This window comes from Trichomonas vaginalis, chromosome I, assembly GCF_026262505.1.
Source record: "Trichomonas vaginalis G3 chromosome I, whole genome shotgun sequence".
In the NCBI taxonomy this organism is placed as follows: Eukaryota; Parabasalia; order Trichomonadida; family Trichomonadidae; genus Trichomonas; species Trichomonas vaginalis.
The window spans coordinates 10,932,872-10,954,476 of record NC_067203.1 but is presented as its reverse complement, the minus strand read 5'-3'; the positions used below and the strand labels follow the sequence as shown (position 1 = coordinate 10,954,476).

Genomic DNA, 21,605 nt, shown 5'->3' with positions numbered 1-21,605 from the left:
TATCTCGGAACCATGGGCAATAATACTTTACTACATGTTTTTGCTCTGATAGTATTATTATCAAAATCGGCCCAAGATTTTGAGGACAATTACAAATGTTTTGATCCATCGGTTCAGAAAATGTATGCTACAAAGAATATATCAGATGAGCAGCTGGAAAAATGGAAGCAGATATATAAAGATCAAGAGCATTTAGCAGCATACCACCGCATTCCACCTATAAGCACTAATAATAGTGCAGAGGGTAAGCATAGACACATTAACGAACTTGCAAAAAAAGCAAGAAACTTTTCTACTTTCATCAAATTCATTCTGAATGATACTATCATTAGGATTAATGAATCAATTGATCCCATTAATAAGCAAAAACGCGAGAAGAATGACTTGTTAAACGAAAAATGCATACATTGCGGATTCTCCTATAATGATATTAATACTGATAAGAATCCTTGTAAATATTGCAAGGATTTCTTTATGAATAAGAGTCATGTTCCCTCTGCAGGCATACATGTTATGAAAATAGGAGAAAACGTAGGTGAAATCATAGAATTCCCAATCGATAAAAATGTAGGTGATCAGGATGAACTCGTGGATCACAAAGAAAAGAGTTCGCCGATCGAAATATCAAAATACGCAGAATTTATTGATATTGACGATAAAAATAAAGCAGTTTTAGTCGTAAAACTGCTTTATAATCTTGAAACGTTCCAAGATGCCAAAGATTTAATCAATTCTCTGGAAAAACAATCAAAAAATTATGAATCTGCATTACAAAATAAACCAGAAATTTGGTTGGAAAAATACTTGCCTGAATTAATGAAGGAAGTAAAAGATGCGAGAGCTGCTAGAATGAGATTGAAGATAATAAAGAAGTAGAGATGATGAGTGAATAAAAACTTTGTATTAAATTTGTATATAAAAGAATTGTAAAATATAAAAATAAAGAAGTGGTTGATAGGAATTTGAAAATTCGTTGGGTGCATATAAGTTTGATAAATATATTTATGAATATTAATGTCAAATTGGGTGGTTGCATATAGTAATGAAAAATATATTAATAAAAAGTAATGTCAAATTGGTTGGTTGCATATAGTAATGAAAATAAGATTAATAAAAATTAATGTCAAATTAGGTGGATTCGTGATAGAATGCTTCTGTGTATGTGTGGCGTGAGTTAGCATCGGGTGGTTGCGTGATAGAATGCTTCTGTGTATGTGTGGCGTGAGTTAGCATCGGGTGGTTGCGTGATAGAATGCTTCTGTGTATGTGTGGCGTGAGTTAGCATCGGGTGGTTGCGTGATAGAATGCTTCTGTGTATGTGTGGCGTGAGTTAGCATCGGGTGGTTGCGTGATAGAATGCTTCTGTGTATGTGTGGCGTGAGTTAGCATCGGGTGGTTGCGTGATAGAATGCTTCTGTCTATGTGTGGCGTGAGTTAGCATCGGGTGGTTTCATCACAAATTTTAACCCATCCAAATCTTATTAATTATTAAAATTCTTTTACAATTTCTGATGTATTTTTTGAAAACATTTCATATGCAATCTTTCTCCTTTTCTTTCCTCAAATCTTCAAATATTAATAACTTTGGATATGAAATTATTTGGATCTTTTATGAATTTTAAATGTCTTTCTTAATATCAAATCGATTAAATTATTAATATTTTCTAAATTATGCCTTAAAAATCCAAATATAAAAAATCGTAAATAAAAAATATATTTTTTATTTTTATTTTGTAAATAATCCGTTTACTAAATGGGACTGTATCATGAAAGTAACAAAAATCATTATTTAACAAGATTCAAAACTGGTGCAACGAAATGCACATTGATTTTGTAGTGTAACAAAGAGAGATTTATTGTAAAAAGTACAAAATAGTATATTTATTATCGTGATTAGCGTAGAAATGTATGAATTTGGGACGGATTTCTGGTGCATTCATAACTAAAGTGATACATTGTCTGGAGCAGTTCAGATCTTTAACTTATGGCTTGTTTGGTGCTAACTCACCCAATTTAAGTGCACTAGAGGGATTTTGTCTGTAATGAGCATGCACCTTGAGTTGTTGCTTGGTCCGTGTACGAAAGATAGTAATTTAATACTATACTCGATTAAATGTGAATTTCTAATTTTGAATTTGCGTTTTTTCCTGAAAATAGTTACAATATATGAAAGAGTTGGCAAAACTAGAGGACACGTCTTTAAGGGTTTGGCTCGTGCTTCATGTTAATATGCCGAAACTAAAATAAACGTATATTGGGGGTCGAAATTGAGAGCTCATATCTTTAAGTGAAAATTGACACATTTCATATGTTTGATGAATATAAGGATGAAAAAGATGCAAAGCATGAGGATTCAAATGACTTATTGAATTCAATTAAAGACGAGAACGAAGTTTCGCAAAATGACATCGATGAATCAATTGATGAATCATCATTGAAAGACTTTGAAGAATTTCAGACTAAAATACATTCATTCTCTAACTCTCCACAGGATATTTTATACCTTTATAATAGTTTAATTCAAAATAACAATAGTGATTTAGAATTATTTCAACAAAAGTTGATTACTATTGAAGAACTTGGAATATTACCACAAATAATTAGCTCTATTCCTAACTTTGCACCTGAAATTATTGCTATATCTATTGAAATCATAAATTTATTAATTTCTACCTCAGACGATTTAATGAAATTACTTACAGAAATGAATGGCTTTCTCATGATATGCGATATCTCACTTGCAAATATAGAAAATCTGCAAATCGTCATTAATTGCATCGAATTCATTAAATTATTTATAGTTTCGCCATCAAATGACGAAATAATATACTGTACATGCGAAAATGAAGTAAATCCTAACTGTGTTTACTGTAAATTGATCAATTTTCTTGAAAATATGAAAAATCTTCTACAATCGAAAATTTACGAATCCACGAGTTCGCTACTTGTTTCTTGCTTGAATGTATATACTGAACGAAATTACGAAAGAATTCTTCAACTTTCAATTGATTTTATTTCGATTTCCATTCAACAAGAAACAACAGATGATTTCCTAGCTAAAACAGTTTCAAACATAACCAATGGACTCAAACAATTCGGAGATGAAGATGATGAAAACAAATTTACAATTATTAAATTCATTTTCGAATCAGAATTGCGAAACATTCTCTTCCAACAGGAATATTCCACTCTAAAGATACCAATTTTCAATTTAATTAGTCAATTATTCCAAGATCTGATTAATCGAAAATTCGACGAACATACAAACTCAATATATGATCTTATGAACAAATGCATAGGGACTATACCATTGGAATTCATTACAACATATTTCAACGAAAAATCAAATCCAGACTTTTTGCCTTCAATTGTTCATTTAATGACAATCATTGTTCAAGTACCAGTGACAACAAGTACATTAGATCCTGCTCTCCAAAATGACATAAGATTCAATAATTTCATTATTGACCATCTTATCAACCATGTTATGTTTCTTTTGGACTCTGGCTCACTGAAAACCAAAGAGCTTGCTATAGAATTTCTTGATTTCCTGTCAAATATTCCTACTTCTTCAATTTTGATGCATAAATTTTTATCTCAACAAGATGAAACAAGCGGACAGCTAGAATTCATTGATAACATTCATATGCTTTATGAACTTGGTGATCCTGAGATAAAAAGAAAAGTTGTTACAGTATTAAGTCGAATTCTCCAACTTACTAATAAAGAAGAAGTCATAGAGAAGATTAATAATACCTTCTGCGAAGAAGAAGATGAAGATGATGACTATTAACTTGTAGCTAAAATTTTTTTGTATATGTTTTTTTATATTGATATTAATACTTTTTTATATGATCATTATATGGGTTTTTGCATTTCTAACACTATTTTCTTATAAGATATCTTGTAAAGTAATTGCATAATCAAATTGAATTCATATAATGAATTTACTTTAAAATATACGACTAATGTGTATAGACAAGAACACATTTCATGTATATATATATATATATATTGTATTACTAAAGAATATTTCATAACGTTATAATTTTTTTCTGATTTCAAATCGAATTTAATGAAGTTATTTGACAATACGTATTTTTAATGTTTTCTGTCTAATACCATAGGGTTAGATGAATTCATTATAATATTTGATATTTATAATATAAGTTTTCAAATGATTGCCTTCTTGTTTTGGACTTCACTACAGCTATTGTGTTATTTTATATCTATGAACTAGATCAAAATTCATAAATTACTTCCGAAATCTTTGTTTTCATTATTTTTCCCACATATTTAACATAATGTTTTTTCTCCTAATGAATTTTAAAGATATAAGATATTGCAAAATGTTGATATATGAAATTTATAATTCTCAGACATACGATTATTTTTGATTCAAATGCTGTTCGGCATTAAAAGCAAAAATAATCATATATCTGAGAATTACACTTTTCCGACATTTTGGGTCGCTTCGCGCCCCTGACAAAACGTCGGAAAAGTGTAAATTTTTAATGCCTAAAAAAGGCGCTAAAAAGAATAAATTCAATGAGCTGCGAAGTATCTTTATACACGAAATCGATATATATAATGCACTTTATCAGTTAAAAACGGACAAAGAAGAAGAATTAAATGATATTTACAAAATGATCAAAACAGAATTGATTGATTCGAAGAAATATCCGCCCAATAATATTATGGGAGACATTTTAAACATTATTCCGTATAATAATCGCTATACAAAGTCATATTTATCTCTTGCCAAACTCATATCTGATGATTATCATGTGGAAGAAGTCAGACGAATTCCAATTATCTCTAACTACATGTTTTATAAAGAATATGGAATTAAATTAGACAAATCTAATGATTTTGAAAAAATTCAAACAGAAAATTTATCCATTCACACAGAAAATACAATTTACAAAGCAATTATGTATAATGACAAAGAAACATTCATCTCCTTCACAGAAAGAGGTGGATTTGATAAAGATCAAATACTAAGAAACAGCTTTTTGTATCCCATATTTTTTTCATTAAGTCCTAGACAAGGATATTCATTACTTGAATTATGTTGTTACCATGGAGCAGTTGATTGTTTCAAATTATTAAGAACAAAATTTAACTCTGAAATAACTGAAACATGTTTACAATTCTCATTTTTAGGAGGAAATCCAGAGATCATGAGTGAATGTTTGAAATCTCAAACGCCAAATAAAGAATGCATGAGATATGCAATTATTTCACACAACATTGATTTTGTTACATTCTTGATGAATGAACACAAAATAAAGATCAAATTAAGTTATTGCGGACAATATCGTAATTTTGAATCATCTTTGGTTTATTTGGATCAAATTAAAGATATTAAAAAATGTTTTATTAAATCGGCAGTTCTTAATATTCCATCTTTTTGCAAATATTTCCTTTCGCACGGTGCAAAGATCAATGCAAAAGATGAAGATGGACGGATTGCTCTTTATTTTGCAGCAGGAAATAATAGCAAAGAAACAGCCGAATTTCTCATTTCACAAGGTGCAGATATCGATGTAAAGATATAATCGAACTTCTTATTTCACATGGTATAAATGTCAGTGAAAAAGATGAATATGGATACAACGCCCTTCATAAAGCAGCAATGAATGATAGTAGAGATATAATCGAACCTCTTCTTTCGCATGGCACGAATATCAATGAAAAAACTAAATTTGGAGAAACAGCTCTTCATATTGCAGTGGAACGTGGCTATAAAGAATTTGCCGAATCTCTTCTTTCACATGGCACGAATATCAACGAAAAAAATTATAAGGGACAAACTGCTCTGCATATTGCAACACGAAATAATAGATTTGATATTGCTGAACTTCTTATTTCACATGGTGCAAATATCTATGAAAAAGATGATAAAGGACACACTGCTCTTCATTATGCTTCAGCAAATAATAGCATGGAAACAGTCAAACTTCTTATTTCACAAGGTATGGATGTCAATGAAACAGATAAATGTGGAATGACTGCTCTTCATCACACAACATATGGGAACTGTAAAGAGATAGCCGAATTTCTTATTTCACAAGGTATTACTATCAATAAAAAAGATGATACTGGAGAAACAGCTCTTCATTCAGCAGTAAGGAATAATAGTAAAGAAATAGCTGAACTTCTTCTTTCGCATGGTGTAAAAATCAACGAAAAAAATAAATATGGATACACAGCTCTTCATTTAGCAGCAGAAAATAATAGTAAAGAAACAGCTGAACTTCTTACTTCGCATGGTGCAGATATCAACAAAAGAAATGAATTTGGAGACACCCCTCTTCGTGCAGCATCCAAAAAACATTGTAACGAAACAGTCAAACTCCTCAAATCATATGGAGCAAAATGATAATGTTTCGGTATCAAGTGCCTCTCTTTTTCATCTTCTCTCCATATTTCTAAGGCACTTATTATAAACAAAAAATAAGAGAATCTTGGCACTGAGTATATAGGTAAAAACAATTTTTTATTTGCCACTTCTCAATTTTTTTTTTTTGTTTGTTTGATTTGCAAAATTTTGCAGCAGCAGCAAATATAGGAAAGCATAGTGCAACAGTTTAAACAACCATCCTATTATCAAGGCCTTACCATTTTGTTGTTTACCATATGCTGACATGATAGGTTGTTTTAATCGTTGTACATATGTTTTAATAAAAACAACTATATGTGAAAAGTTGAATTCAACCATACTTTTCACCAAATGCTGCAATACTGAAATTATAATTATGTCATATAATCATGATCTCTGAAAGATGCTATAGGAACTGAAACCATTTGACCATTATTGCATAGAAATAACGGCTTTGAATTTAATTTCAAATGATTTACTAAATTCATATTTTCAAAAAAAAAATTCTAATAATATATTTTTTATAATGAATTTTGGAATTAATGTTCTCATACATATTCTGCAACAACTATGAAGTCTGATCTAGTTCCACATATGCAATGGAGAATGGAAGATATAATAGCAACCAACAATATCACTCCCCAACCAACATAAATTGTAATTAAAAAGGCAAACATCAAATGATGAGGTTTGTTGCATCTCATATTTGGAAGATTTACCATGAATTGTTCTGTTTCCATTTGATTCATTCCTTTAGTTTTCTTAGCAATCCAATCACGATATCCTGCTGATTCATTACCTGGATAAAATCCAATTTCATGTATTTCACTACATTTAGGTTTAGTTGAATGAGAAATCTGTAAACAGATAAAAACAAATATAACTATTCTGATTATCTCATAAATAAGCAATAAAATATTCCTTATCAAAGATTCCTTTCTCATTCTACACGTGATACACTTGAATATCATAATGTAACCAATCGAGACGACTGTAAGAACCCATGTGAGGAGGATATATATGTATAATTTTTTGGCGAGATCGTTGTTGCTTGATGGAAAATCATTTTTGATGTAGGACCACCATATTCCTGATTTGATAACAGATCCAAGACTTCCAGCAATTATAAGCAACAGTCCTATTAGGAAAAGGATTAAATCACAGATCATTAAAATGAAATGATTTAAATTGTGGGAGTGGCCGATAGAAATGTGGAACCATAAACGATATCGCTCTGTTTCAAAATTTAAAAATTGAGGCACACTGAAAAGTCTACCTTTCATTGTTCTTACTTAATTTCTAAAAGGCAGCAAATTTGAAAAAAATATAAACAATCGAACACTATTGTTCGAACAATATTTTGAATTTATAAGGTTGTGGTTGAATGCGAATTGAAGCTTAATAAATTTAAAAATCCTTTATTTTATAATTTGTGATGCGTTTCAAGTTGTAAATAACGCTGTTCAAAATTTTTTTATTGTTGAAATAATGAATTTCAAGATGTTGAAACTTAAACCTGTTTACCCTTTTCTATTTGACACACTGATTGCAATTTTTCATTTCCTATATATTATTCCCGAATTTTCCAAAAAATTAAAAGATATCGAGGAATATCCCTCAATGAAGAGCCGTAAGCGAATATAGAGAAAATGTTGAATTAGTAATTAAGATAATTTTATTCTAAATTAAGTTCTTTGGCAATTTCGTTGACATCCAATTTTGATTCATCGATCTCTGGATTAAAAGGTTCAGGCTCTTGTTTTTTAACTTGATAGGAAACGTTGAATTCCTTATCTTCGTCATCGAATGTAAACAGATCCTTATTTTCTGTTTTTTCGCCTTCATTTGGATGATTATTTTGTTGCTTCTCTTCTTCGTCCATTTTTCCATCATACATAAATCCTTTGATTTCGATTTCACCTGGTTCTCCAGAATTCTTTGGTCTTGGTTTCTTTTTTGCTGGTGCTTTCTTCTTTTTAGGAGCTTCTTCTTGTGGAGCAGGATTTGGAGTATCTTTAACAACTATATCTGGTTGAACACCTTGCGGTTTGTACGATGAGATAATTTGCTGTGGATTCTTTGCATGATCACGAATCGAGCGGAATAAAATCATTACAGAGTTGTACATAGATAGCTCAAGTGATCCTTTGATTTCAAGGCCTTGACCGTAATGCTCATAAGCTGATTTAACTCTGTTGAAAACAAATTTGTCAAATTTCGGTTTATATTCTTGGAATGCAACTAATAATCCCTTAAGTTGTGTTGCCAATTCAACTTTCATTGTTTTAGCTTCTTGTAATTGATTCATTTGTGATGGAGTTAAAGGATTTATAGCTTCTAATGATGTTTGCTTAACAACGACTGCGTCAAGTTTCTTTCTCGTTGTATCAATATCTTTTTCCATTCTTTGAACGACAGCTCTTCTTGTTGAAATATCTTTAAGATCATCTGCAGCTCTGAGGTGCAAATCTGCGCATTTGTAATAAGCATTAGTAATAGCATTGAAATTTGTTACAATTCTTCCAAAATATTCTGAATAATTTTGGCATTCTTTATTAACTAAGTCCATTAAGCTCGTACATAGCATATTAAAGGCAGAACCTTGTGCTTTGATGTCATTGGCAGATGCCTCCATCTTCGAAGCAAGATGATCTATATCAGATACTGATGAAGAAAGATAATTTTTTATAAACATTATGACACTTTTTAATCAAAAAAAATTGTGTAGTTGTAAAATTGTTTACAAAAATAATCGTTTTTTTTGCTATTTCATGAGTGAAAATAGCGGAATTTTTTATTTAACAAAAGGTCCAACACGTGCGTCTAGGCCATCAACAGCAACATCAAGGAACCGACCAAAAACAGCTCCAAAATCTACAAAAATTTTTGATTTACAAACTTTAAAAGCGAAAATTGAAGAATTAGAAAAGAAAAACGCTCGGATTTCAAATAAAATTACACATTTACAAGGTGCTATGGTATCTCAACAGCAAAGAACTTTACTTTATAATGATTTCGAAATGGATTTAGAAGATGATCTAAAATCTTTAGAAAAAAGATTCACGAAATTGAATGAAATAACAAAAGAAATCAATGCTTTTGCTGATCCAACAAAAAATACATATGATTACATTCCTCCAAGAATTGAAGAAGAAAATTATCCTGAAAGAACAAAACAACGTCGCGAAAATGAAATTCTAGCACAACAAGCTCTATACAATGAAAGAAAAATAATGCTTTTAGAGATGAAGTTGAAATTAAATCACGATCGAAGAGATTTAGCATTATTACGCTCAAACTTAAACCTCTTTGAAGGAGGTGGTAATTCCATAACCAGTGATAGAGAAATTGAAGAAAATCTTAAAATCCAAATTGAGAACATTAAAATGCATCAAAATCACGAAAAAAGAAGAATTGAGCATGAAAAGAGCCCAATAATCTCTTTACATGATGCAGCAACGACAATTCAGTCTCTTTGGAGAGGATATCGTTATAGAATGCAAAATAAAGAGCAAATAGAAAAAGAACATGAAGAACTTTCTCATAGAAACTTATCGGAGCGATCCTAATATAAAATGTTTGTTATAATCTTTTATTTTCCTTAATTTTTTTTATATTTCTTTGATATTCATAATTACTCAAGGATAGGAAACGATCATTAGGATCTGTATAAATATATTTTGCTCAAAATAGAATTTTGACTTTAAACAATAAAAAAAATTAAGATAATTTTACAAAATGAAGCAATAATTTGATACCGAAAAGAATGTTTATTGGCTAATGTAATTTTCCCACATTTGTGGTCCGAAATAGTTATTTCAGCTTCTTCTTTAATTCATCAGCGGAATGTTTGAGTAATCTAAAGACAGTAGAAATAATAACAATGATATTACCGATAGATAATGCAAAAGCTGCATAGTCCGCGCCTGTACGTGGTTCATCTGTAAAGACGATTTTGTAAAATGATTCCCAGAATGAATAATAGAAGAAAACTGCGACGAGAGCAAGTGCCATAGCGAGCATCAAGATTTGAATTGGTGGTGCGTAGTTACGAAGTTGTTCTTCTGTGACTAAAAACATGAAAAATATTAAAGTGACATCCGAATTTGACATTTTTCATAGAAATTTAAAAATCCAAAATTTAAATAAGGTGCATGCTCAGATCCAATTATAATTAATATTTAGGCAATTTTACAATTATCGTTCTAATTTTTTTTTTTCGAAATGAAGAAAAAGAAATCATCAGATGATGGTTTACAGGCCATCAAAATGATTTCTTTGGTCGATGATGAAGTGCTATTAAAGGTAGACCAGAAATTTAGCTTCACAAACATTTTCGTATTTTTAGGATTTGCATTTATATTCGTTATTTTAATTGCTATATCATATATTGAACCAGACGCATTCTACAGAACAGAAATGATATTTAGAAATGTTGATAAAGATAAAAATGTTTACGAATTTAATAAAATTTACCCTGTTTATGGCAATTGGAAAGTTGAAGGTCTTCAAGCAAGCAATGAAAGTATAGAGTTATACGTTAAACTGCCATTAATTACAAATAAAAATAATCAAGTTGCATTTATCTGTATTTCTAGGTTTTATTACCTAAACAAGCCATTATACCTTAAGAGAACGCGTGTGAATAGAAGTATACAGACTCCATCAACAAAAATCACTTCAGAAATCAATTATACATTTCATATTTGGACTTTATCGAATTTCAACTATACCAGCTTCGAAATAGAGTTCAAAACTGTGAATGAAACAAATATCAATAACGCATATCTACTCTATCGCTCAAAAAATGTAAATGTTTCCTCATGGTACCAATATTTCGCTTTTTGGGTCACAGTATTCCATTTTTGTATAGTCGCCTATAATCACTACAAAGGTAACAATCTTTCTTACGAACAAAAGCTCGTTTATTTACTAGAAATAAGTATTATACTTTATAACAATCCATTATCGCTATTTAACTACTATTATCCAAGCAAATTAATAAGTAACTGCGGTCAATACGCTCACAACATATTTATTTCGATTTTATTTTTATATCTTTTTTATTCTTTCTCTTCTTGCTTTGAAATTAGTATTTATAAGAATATTTTGTATCTTGTTTGGGGATACTTCATTTATACTCTTTATTGGAACTCAAATAAGAAAAATAATTTAATATCAAAAAATATTTTTACAATTCTCGAAACATCGTCAGCAAATACTTATGTTTATGTCCAAATTGGTGCTTTTATCACTCTAGCGCTTTATATTTTTATTCTTAGCGCATTTGCTCCATTTACTTCAGTTCATAGGTTTACCAGGTACTTATTTATCAATATAATCTACATTTCATGGTATTTCGGATTTTTATATTACCAAAACAAATATTTAAATCCAGATTCTTCACTAAATTTATTTTATTTCTTTGCTCTTCTCAATACATACGGTTTTCATATATCGTACTTGCATTCAACATATGAACGATCATTCCTGGATAATTATGAACAAATACAAGACGCTCAGTCTGATAATAACTTAGATCTTCTCGTGGATGAACAAGAAGTCAACGAAGGTGACGCATAAATTATATATTGTTTGTTTTATATTATATTATAAATATTATTTATATATTTATTTTATCATTTTTTATTTTAAAGGTAATACGTTTTTTCGGAAGTTTCCTTCATATCAGTTTGTTATAGTTATTTATTTAGGAGCCATATTTTCCCCCGACATTAAGGATATTATATTCACCTATCAATATCATAATATTGGCTAGAAAAATTTTCTTCATACGACAAACTTAGTATATGTGATCTATATGTAATCGCTACTCATGAGAATATGGCTTAAATAAGTTCAAAAAAAAAGTATCTGTAAGGTGGGTGATTTTTCACCTAGCTGTAAGGATCACACTTTCGAAAGTTTTTGGTCTCAAAGTTTGTCTTGTAATAACCTGAAAAATTCATGTAGTATTGGATGATTTTTTCTAACGTTGCTTTTTACCTTTTCAATTTTGAGAGAGTTCTCAATAAACGAGGTAATTTAGAATGCTCTCTATCTCATCGTCTAATGAGCATAACAAGAAATTTTCTATAACAATTTTTACATATAATGACTAAGCCATACAATAATATCATTTATACCAATTAACATAATAAATGTCAAATATAAAACCAGAAAGAAGTATTAAAATCTCAAAATGATGAGGTATTTTAATTCTCTCTAAGTATATACTTTTCTATTTGTTGAATTATAGTCTAAAACTGATAATACAATGAAATTTTTCACAGGCGTAAGAAAATCCTCAAAATAAATGAGTTTTCTCGCATGATTCATCCAGAATATTGTTAGTATATTCATTTTAACATGACAATTTATTCATAAAAGCATGATATGCTCATAAGATTATATTGTTATTTTTGATTTAAAATTTCTATATTATTAGTTTTACACTGAGTCATAAGACATATTTCCGTGTATATAATTTGAATTTGAAAAATTATAACCTTGATATATTAAACTCAAATTATGTAATTAAGACTATTTATCATATTCTATATTATTATGTTAGAAAATATTAAGTTTTGGTTAGCTCCTTTCATGAATAGTTTAACTTTTTATTTATAATCTTAAATTCTAAAGTGATAATATGGATTTAAGGCATCATTGACTTCAAAACTATATTTCCATTATATTGATCATCGCTGAAATCGTCTTTAAATGGGTCAATCTCTTGAATATTCGAAGTATATAATGGATTATCTATCTCGCATCCAATTCCATTATTAATATCATATTTTTCTACATTTTCTTGACTAAACTGTTTTGCTGGCTTTCTTGCCTCACAAATTAGGATTACAGCAGCAATTATAATGACAATTATAACAATTGCAACTGCTACTCCAATAATGATTATTTTCTTATCTTTCTTTGGGGTCTTTGATGAATTATCAAAAAAGATATGATTATCACTTGACGGAGTATGTTTCAATGGAGATGATAATGTAAATTCGACATTTTGTGTATTTGTTTTGATTTCTTCATTAATATAGAATGTGAATAGAGCGTCTTTTGAGGTTGCAGAATTGCTATCCATTGCTTGGAAAATGAGAGAATAATTTCCTGGAGGAAGATTTTTTTCTACGGTATATACGTAACTCCAATTAGAAATCCCACCATTTGAAAGGACAATAGATGGTCTAAATGGTACAATAATATCATCAGATGGATACTTCACCAAAATAGTAAGACAACATCTAACATCTTGATCTATCACATTGCCTTCAATTAGAATTTCATCATTTGTTTTGTACCCTGTTTCATTTGCAACTGTTATTATATTAACAATAGGAGCATGGAGATTTTCATAAGTAAAATCATATACATATTTTTTTGATTCAATTCCGAATTGATCAGTTGCCCAGATCGTAATGTTATGTTTCCCATAAATGATATTATGATTGCTCAAGGTAATAGATCTTCTAAAACTTTTCTCTGTTCTGTTGCAGAATTGGGGAACCAATATTTGCACCGAAAGAATTGTCAATTTTATATGTGATATATGAGAATGTGTCATCCCAAATTGTTCCATAAATATCAAAAGCTCCATCTATAAATAATCTTTGATCAATTGACTTTATAATTTTCAATACTGGTTCGGTATTAACTAAAAATCTTTTCACAAGAACATTTGATAATTTGTTATTATCTTCGGCCCATATAGTCAAATTGTAGGAATCAACTTCATTTCCTAGATCAATGGTAAAATTCATTGTCTCTCTAAGTTTATTTTGCCTTGTTTTGAAAGATCCTACTAATTCTTTAACTTTGTTTTCTGAACCGTTTGAGTAATTATAAAATAATTGAATTATATTATCAAGCTCAAAATCTTTGACGTTTACAATAATTTCCACATTTTCTCCAGGACTATAAAGTTTCTTAAACTCATTTGCAAATGAAATTGTTGGAGGAGTATTCAAGTTATTATCGACTCCAATGAGGATACCAAATGCTTCTTGAGGTTGAAGTAAGCGATCTTTCCAACCAAGTGAAAAGGCCGTATCTATTTCATTATCGAACACAGGATATGGTCCAGTTATATTATTCCAAAATTGAATTCTGGCATCAAAAAATCTTCCATACCAAAACGTATCGATATTTTCAACACCATAACCATCGCGTACAATCATTTTTAGTTTTGTTTTTTGACCATTTTGTCCATATTGATCTTCCAATATTAAACCTCTGGTTTCTGCAAATGGATATAAATAAGCGCGATCATTGTTACCTAGTTGAATATCGCAGTATGAGGCAATAGATACATAACATGGCTCGCTTCCTAAATTCTTTGCAATAAATTCAATAAGGATCCATTTATTATCAAAAAGAGAGGTTAATCTTGTTGAGATATTAACATTATGTGATGAAGCCACGCCGTTATTGCTTCCCAATATTTGTACATCAGGATAATTATTGACATGAAAGACTGAAGCCCATCCATTAGATTTATATGAAGTTTTTTCACCACCGTATAAAATTTCGAAATTTCCAGGTAAACGATTTCCAAATGCGCTGTTGCTGACAAACTTATAGCTCAGCTCTTTGCTTGACGAGGATGATGATATCAGCTTTGGAAGTACTAGCAATGATATCATTGATTTCAATAAATAAAATTTTCGTGATTTCAATTGATATTTTATATACTTAGTTTAATATGTTTTATTGATTTTTCCATTATTATATCAAGTTAAAAATTTTTGAACAGTTTGTTTCAAATAATTTGAATTGATTATTTGGTAGCCTCTCACAATTTCGATATTGAAAACAAAATGGCAAGAGTTTATATCTGTGATTGTTCAATTTTGCTGCAAAATCACACATTATTATAATAATTTCGACTTTAGTAGTTCACCATTCTCAAAATTTAAATTCAAAAGTGGTCCATTTTTTATTAATTGGCTAAAATCTTCCGAGTTATCTATAGAAGAAAGCGTTTTTGCCCAAAAAAAGATTTTATTTGAAAAGAATTCAATAATCTTTCAAAAAGTCAGTCAAAAACGATAATTTTATATATTATTATCGTCAATAATTGACTATTTAGTTCTATTCCTGCATTTGTTCACATTAAACAAACTATTCCATCAGTTTTTTTAATGAGATTTTTATTATTGAGAATAATTATGTGTTATGGATACTTAAGGCATGAATATTAGCTGCTTTATAGAGAAATTCATATTTTCTTTCATTTTTCATATAATTAAAGCGATTTACTTAAAAATTATGGAGATTCAAAATTAAAACCATTTTTATAATGAAATTCAATCATAATAGTTGATTTAATGGCAAATTTATCAAGAATATCAAATTCTCACAAATTCATCATTCCTCATAATAAACAATTCTCATGTGATGGGTAAATTTTTACCTAATTTGACTTTAGAGAAATTCAAATATTGTATAATAGAATATATCAAATTTGAGCACTGTAATAGCAGTAATTATTGAATTTTGATATTTTTTATTGACATTTACGACTTTTGATTTCTGAGGTGGAAAAAAATTCAAAATTAAATTTTTATTTTGATTCATGGAGTCAAATTGGAGAACAATTGGTGAAAATATATCAAAATATATCGATGATGATGAGTTCTTATCTAATACAAAACCTCTACAAATGTGTAAAATCCTAAATTACGCAACATTAACGTCAAATCAATTCGCAAACTTGTTCAAAAATCTTTCTGAACATTATGGTAAAGATGACATGTTTAAGATGATGAGCCGTGCACGTACAGTCGATTTCAAGACATTCCAAGAAGTTGAAGAAGTTGAAGATACTTTCAACTCTGTTCTTGGAATTCCGACACTTTCTAAAATATTTTCATTCTACAAGAATTCACCACGAACCGAAGCTAATTCAAAACCCAATAAATTTCATGCAAGTATACTTCCCAGATCAATATCACTTGGTTGTGGTGGTTATAGAGTAATAATAAAAATTTCGGGTTTAACCACAGATGTTTATGGTGTTAGAGATGATATGGATTCAACAGAATTTTTAAAACAAATCGCACAAGCAGCGGTTTTAACAGATTTAAGTTTATCGCCACATGATTTCGTTATCAGATTATTAAATGGGAAAACAATCCTAAATAGTCATCCTTTATCAGATTATAAAATGCATGATGGAAGTGTTCTTAAACTTTATTTAAGATCTCGCGTATAAATGCCAGTCATATATTTGTATCCAAAAAAAGAAATGGATGTTAATGTTAACATCAAAATCAATGATGGAATTTTTTCATTTGTTTACCCATCTTTCGATGAAGGAAGCACATGGAAAGTTAAAGCATATCCATCAGGAGAAATCGAACACCTTGGAAAGAAGATGAGATATCTCTTCTGGGAAACACTCTTCTATCCTAATCTCAACATGGGACGAGGTTTCATCATCAAAGGCGAAGATTGTGTTGATTTCTTCCATGATAAACTCAAAATGATGAATCTCAATGATTGTGAGATATGTGACTTCATCACATACTGGTGTCCAAAACTTGTCTCTTACAAATTCGTCAAAATATGCTTCCAATTCGAAAACTTCGACGATATGTGTCCACTGACTGTCGAACCTAAACCACAAAACATAAACAGAGTCTTCTTCGCTGCTCTTCCTCTCGACTCCCCTTGTGATATTGAACCACAAGATCTTCCAAGATTCAATCGTGATGGCTTCACAGTTATCGAGTGGGGCGGAACAATTGTTTCAACTTTAAACTACTAAATGTTTCCTTTTGTAAGTAAAAAATGATCCTAAATAAAAGAAAATTGTATTACATTTCAAGTTATCTAATTAGTAATCACTAACAATTCATAGCAACTTATGTAAATTTTGCGGTGTCTAGGATTCCTTTTTGTACAGATATAGAGCAGTTTTAATTCGGTGTAAACATATTGTTATTGGAATTATCGATAATGAGTTTAAAGACCTTTAATATCTTGATGATCTCAAGCTAGGTTGAATGGGATTTTTTGGCTAATGATCACCAAATAAAAAAAATTTTTTTTAGGTTTATTGACGAGCACATGAAATGCGATATCTATGAATATGTTGGCCCTTTAAAAAAATAATACAGAAAAATTAACAATGATATACAATTTTAAAACATACAAAACATATAATATACAAATAATAAAAGTTATGCAAATTAATCATTTGAAAGTTTGTGAACTGACGCGAGGAAAACCCAAACAGCGTAAATGCCGTTTTCATGAGGGAAAACCTTAACTGACAAGCCGCTTATTATATTATCACCTTCAATACTATAAAAGTGCTGATTTTCAAGTGTTGCACAAACAATATCAATAAAATTATCCAAATCATTATCTCTCATGAAATAATAATGAACAAATGGAGCTCCAATAGCTCTTATTGCTGATGCTTCGCAATAAAAAGAAACATCATTAGAAATTGTTCCTGTTTGTAATTGATTTTCGCATGCATCAATGATTTTTTCGAGGTTTAAAGAAACGCTTCTATTCCATTTAATTTTTCGCGCCGAATATTTCTTTGCAGTGCTTCTTACAGCTTTAAATATTGCCTTTGACAATTCTTCTGTATCGCATTCAGGTTCTGCGTATTTAATCTCTATTTCCTCTTGTTGTTTTGACTTTGCTGTTCTAACTTTCTTCCAGTAAACTTGGTCGTGATAATCCGGATTGTAAACGCTAGTCAAAGGAAGATAAACGCCATCTTTGTCGATAATAGCATTTACTCTGTAAAACGGGCAATATAAATATCTTTTGTTCTTCGTCGGATCCATATAATATTTACTGCCATCGATTTCAACAAAAACATAAGCATTTTCTCCTCTTATTATATCATTGCACAAAATTATGCATGGATTATAATTCAAAGTCAATAAGTAACAAGAAAGCAAGATGCAGAGCTCTAAACTTGATCCTAAGCTATTGTCAATAATCTCTTGAGCATTGAAAACAATTCCTTGATCTTTTTGTGATACAGGAAACATTGAAACAAATCTTAAAATTGATGTCACATCTTTTTCATGTTCTGGCAAAGAAATTTTATACAAATAATCACACAAAGGAATTCCGTTACTATCAAGCATGGTGTCATCATCTTTTGTATCTTTAAACAAATTGTTTTTGTTGATGGAACAACTCATTTGTACTCTCATTAATTTATCATTGGAATTTGTCAAATTTGTCATTGGAGTATTGATTGAAAATGTTCCATTTAAGTTACATTTGTTTTCAATGATTGATGAAAGAGGGATCTCCAATTGTCCTATATAATGTGATTCTTTTTTGTTTCCTAGCTGTGGAAATTGATATTCAACATTGTCAAAAAAGTTCAATGTCAAATTTGACAAATAAAAATTCGGACATTTTGAAACATCAATTTCGAATTCGCAATCCCATCTATCAGCAACTGTTTTCATTGGTGTTGATTCGTACACTTGATCTTCGCATATCGCTATCATTGATATCCTTGGTTTCTTTCCATTTTCGCTGTAATAACCTTGAGAATTCAATTCTTTGTCGATTAAACACATTTCTGTTCTTTTTGGACAATTCATTAATGCTGAAATCCTTACGAACAATGTTTGTGGTTCTTCTGTTGCTTCTCTTTCTTGTTCGTAAGTAAACAAAGGTCTTCTTTTCATAAACAAAAAGTTCCAAATCTTTTTCAAAATTGAAAAAGGAGATTCTGATTTTATTTCAGAAACAATTTCATCATAACATATTTTGTTTTCTTCTTTCTCTTCTTTCTTCTTTTCCCTGATATCTATTGGATTCTTAAATACAATTGTCGGAGCCATTGATGCTAATAATGTATCATTTTTCTTGTTGTCTAATTTAAATCTCATCATGTCTCTGTCTTTGTTGTCATTTGGATCAGCGTTAAAAGAAAGAGCTTCAATGATTTGTGGATCATTTGGATCGCAATGTTCTTCACTAACTGCGGAACATGCAAATGTTCTTTGTCTCCCTGGAATTCCTGAAACAGAAATTTGTTTTTCTGCTTTTTGGTGGGGTTTGTTCTGTCTAATTCTCGTGATACTAGCATTAGGATTAACACATATAAATGCCGCTCCTAAGATATTTCCTTCAACAAGTTTTCCATTGGAAAGAGGAGTGTCAGAAGTGAAGTGATTTTCATAATATTTTGCTGGCTCTCCGTTGAAAACAGGAAGTGTTGTATCGCAAACTTTAAACACTCCATTCTTACTCTGTTCCCATATCTCTATATTGATGTACTTCGGAATTCTCGTTATTATGAATTTCGCCCCGAAATTAACTTGAGATGTGAAATCTGAATCCAAAGATGAGGCCATTGATATTGCTTGTTGTCCACCAACAATAATCTTGACGTAGTTGTATGTTTCCGATGCCTGATTGAGTCTCTGAACTTCAGAATTTGGTATTTTACTGTCTTCTGTTGTTTCAACTGTTGTTAATTTCGGATTCCATTCTGTATCTCCGGCATTTGGCAATCCTAATTGTTTTCTGTGCTTCATTAAGTCATTGTAAAGTTGTTTCTCCTCTAATTTTTCGCCAGAAATTAGATAATTGTATTCAATAATTTCATTTATGCGTTTTTTAAAGGTTTTCTCTTGTTTTTTCTGTAATTTAGTTTTATCTTCTTCTGAATATTTCTTGGAATACCATTTTAGAGCGATTGGAGTTTCAACAAAAGAATTTGATCTAAGTTGTTGTAAATTTTGCCAAATAACAGTTAATTGATCTTTATAAGATTGTAATTTTTGCTCTTCTTTGTCTATTTCTTCTCGACAATTAATAATATCGCTTAAAATTTCGACTTTATTATCTGGATTCTCTTTTAAAGAATGTCTAAGTATTTTAATGCGTGATTTATAAAATGCAATGAGTGATTCGTTGGAATGTTGCATATAGGCGTTGTATAATGATTCTAATTTCTTGGAATAATAAAATTGATCTGAAGATAATGCATGAACATCGTATTTTATATTTTTAATTTCAACACGAAGTATGTCGTTGACACTTACATTTGTAGGATCCCAAAAAAATGCAGGATAAAAACTTGTATGTATTTCGTCAACGGAATAATATGGTACATTTTCGATATAATCTCCTTTTTTGTATTTGTAATTCAGTTGTGGTGGAGTTTGTCTGATAAATAATGGGTCAAGCTTGAGATTTGATTGTTCATCAAGGAAAACTCTGTCTTTCGGGGTTCGTTTTAATCGATTTTTAACTCTTTGTGCATTTTCGTCTTTGACTAACATATTTGTATTAACAAACACGCCATCATCTTGGAATTGTGAACTGTTATTTAGTGGACTATCTGTCTTTAGTTCAGATGATGCTAAAGCAGTTAATAATATTTTGGATTGATCAAGTTCCTTGACATCATTTACTGCAGCTTCTGTAGAAGTCGTTAATTTTCTAAAATTCGAATCGATGAATCCATTAATCATTTCATCGTCTATTTTAAATACTTCTGTTTCTTCGTAGATTTCGGATTGATATGATGCCTTTTCTATTGTATTGACTAGTTTTTCGATTTGTTTTTCGTAATCTTCTGTCTCTGATGGCTTACAACTTTGAGATTTAATTTCATCAAGCTGTTTTGCATAATTGCGCACCTTTTCTTCTAGATCAGACATTACAGAGGAGACGCAATTTACAAAAATAAAAAATTTTCGTTAATTTTATTTTCAAAAAAAAATGATGAGGGATATTGAATGCTTTTATAAATTAGCTTAAATAATAGGAATATAATGAATTTTACAATTTAAAAATAGCTGATATTCAACATCTAGATAGTATTTCAAAGATGGATTTAGAATGTGCTTGAAGTCGTTCCTAATGTGAAAGTACATTGCGTAACATTCAACCACGAATAACAAAGATATGTGCGAGTACCCTTTCTTCTAATCTTGAAAGACATTCTTTCTCATATTGAGTACAAGCCCTTAAAAAGTACAATATGAGAGATACAATTTTCTAAGGAAAATCTTGGCTTTTGATAAAATAACCTATCAATCAAGGATTGTATTAGAACGACATTTCGATTCATCATATAACATATTTTGTTATAATTTTGGAATGGTATTGTTAAGATTACGTAGAAGAAACTTATTTAATATTTCAAATTAGTATTGGAAAAAAATTGAACAAGAAACATAGAATCAATAAAATTTGAAGCTTA

At 30.0% G+C, this 21,605-nt stretch overlaps 12 protein-coding genes across 12 annotated transcripts; 7 read left to right on the top strand and 5 right to left on the bottom strand.

The window, feature by feature from the left end:
• Positions 1–120: 120 nt before the first annotated feature.
• TVAGG3_0966410 (uncharacterized protein) lies at positions 121–876 on the top strand (the record flags this gene model as incomplete). Its single annotated transcript, XM_051253573.1, has 1 exon — positions 121–876. The coding sequence occupies one exon, from the start codon at positions 121–123 to the stop codon at positions 874–876; it is 756 nt and encodes a 251-aa protein (XP_051079147.1).
• A 1,171-nt stretch (positions 877–2,047) lies between these two features.
• TVAGG3_0966400 (uncharacterized protein) lies at positions 2,048–3,828 on the top strand (the record flags this gene model as incomplete). Its single annotated transcript, XM_001581470.1, has 1 exon — positions 2,309–3,793. The coding sequence occupies one exon, from the start codon at positions 2,309–2,311 to the stop codon at positions 3,791–3,793; it is 1,485 nt and encodes a 494-aa protein (XP_001581520.1).
• Positions 3,829–4,514: 686 nt separating this feature from the next.
• On the top strand, positions 4,515–5,561 carry TVAGG3_0966390 (protein of unknown function (DUF3447); the record flags this gene model as incomplete). Its single annotated transcript, XM_001581471.1, has 1 exon — positions 4,515–5,561. One exon carries the CDS (start codon positions 4,515–4,517, stop codon positions 5,559–5,561), a length of 1,047 nt encoding a protein of 348 aa, XP_001581521.1.
• Positions 5,562–5,638: 77 nt separating this feature from the next.
• On the top strand, positions 5,639–6,475 carry TVAGG3_0966380 (myotrophin family; the record flags this gene model as incomplete). Its single annotated transcript, XM_001581472.1, has 1 exon — positions 5,639–6,385. The coding sequence occupies one exon, from the start codon at positions 5,639–5,641 to the stop codon at positions 6,383–6,385; it is 747 nt and encodes a 248-aa protein (XP_001581522.1).
• A 1,318-nt stretch (positions 6,476–7,793) lies between these two features.
• On the bottom strand, positions 7,794–9,080 carry TVAGG3_0966370 (uncharacterized protein; the record flags this gene model as incomplete). Its single annotated transcript, XM_001581473.1, has 1 exon — positions 8,061–9,080. One exon carries the CDS (start codon positions 9,078–9,080, stop codon positions 8,061–8,063), a length of 1,020 nt encoding a protein of 339 aa, XP_001581523.1.
• A 75-nt stretch (positions 9,081–9,155) lies between these two features.
• Positions 9,156–10,081, top strand: TVAGG3_0966360 (uncharacterized protein; the record flags this gene model as incomplete). Its single annotated transcript, XM_001581474.1, has 1 exon — positions 9,157–9,954. The coding sequence occupies one exon, from the start codon at positions 9,157–9,159 to the stop codon at positions 9,952–9,954; it is 798 nt and encodes a 265-aa protein (XP_001581524.1).
• A 35-nt stretch (positions 10,082–10,116) lies between these two features.
• On the bottom strand, positions 10,117–10,479 carry TVAGG3_0966350 (uncharacterized protein; the record flags this gene model as incomplete). Its single annotated transcript, XM_001581475.1, has 1 exon — positions 10,199–10,465. The coding sequence occupies one exon, from the start codon at positions 10,463–10,465 to the stop codon at positions 10,199–10,201; it is 267 nt and encodes an 88-aa protein (XP_001581525.1).
• A 2,564-nt stretch (positions 10,480–13,043) lies between these two features.
• On the bottom strand, positions 13,044–13,484 carry TVAGG3_0966340 (uncharacterized protein; the record flags this gene model as incomplete). The annotated part of the gene is made up of 1 exon (XM_001581476.1): positions 13,044–13,484. One exon carries the CDS (start codon positions 13,482–13,484, stop codon positions 13,044–13,046), a length of 441 nt encoding a protein of 146 aa, XP_001581526.1.
• Positions 13,485–13,869: 385 nt separating this feature from the next.
• TVAGG3_0966330 (Listeria-Bacteroides repeat domain (List Bact rpt) family) lies at positions 13,870–15,042 on the bottom strand (the record flags this gene model as incomplete). Its single annotated transcript, XM_001581477.1, has 1 exon — positions 13,870–15,042. The coding sequence occupies one exon, from the start codon at positions 15,040–15,042 to the stop codon at positions 13,870–13,872; it is 1,173 nt and encodes a 390-aa protein (XP_001581527.1).
• A 932-nt stretch (positions 15,043–15,974) lies between these two features.
• Positions 15,975–16,613, top strand: TVAGG3_0966320 (ubiquitin-like family; the record flags this gene model as incomplete). The annotated part of the gene is made up of 1 exon (XM_001581478.1): positions 15,975–16,613. One exon carries the CDS (start codon positions 15,975–15,977, stop codon positions 16,611–16,613), a length of 639 nt encoding a protein of 212 aa, XP_001581528.1.
• TVAGG3_0966310 (uncharacterized protein) lies at positions 16,614–17,168 on the top strand (the record flags this gene model as incomplete). Its single annotated transcript, XM_001581479.2, has 1 exon — positions 16,614–17,168. The coding sequence occupies one exon, from the start codon at positions 16,614–16,616 to the stop codon at positions 17,166–17,168; it is 555 nt and encodes a 184-aa protein (XP_001581529.2).
• Positions 17,169–17,589: 421 nt separating this feature from the next.
• TVAGG3_0966300 (centrosomal protein-related family) lies at positions 17,590–21,070 on the bottom strand (the record flags this gene model as incomplete). Its single annotated transcript, XM_001581480.1, has 1 exon — positions 17,593–21,060. One exon carries the CDS (start codon positions 21,058–21,060, stop codon positions 17,593–17,595), a length of 3,468 nt encoding a protein of 1,155 aa, XP_001581530.1.
• Between the last annotated feature and the right edge of the window lie 535 nt (positions 21,071–21,605).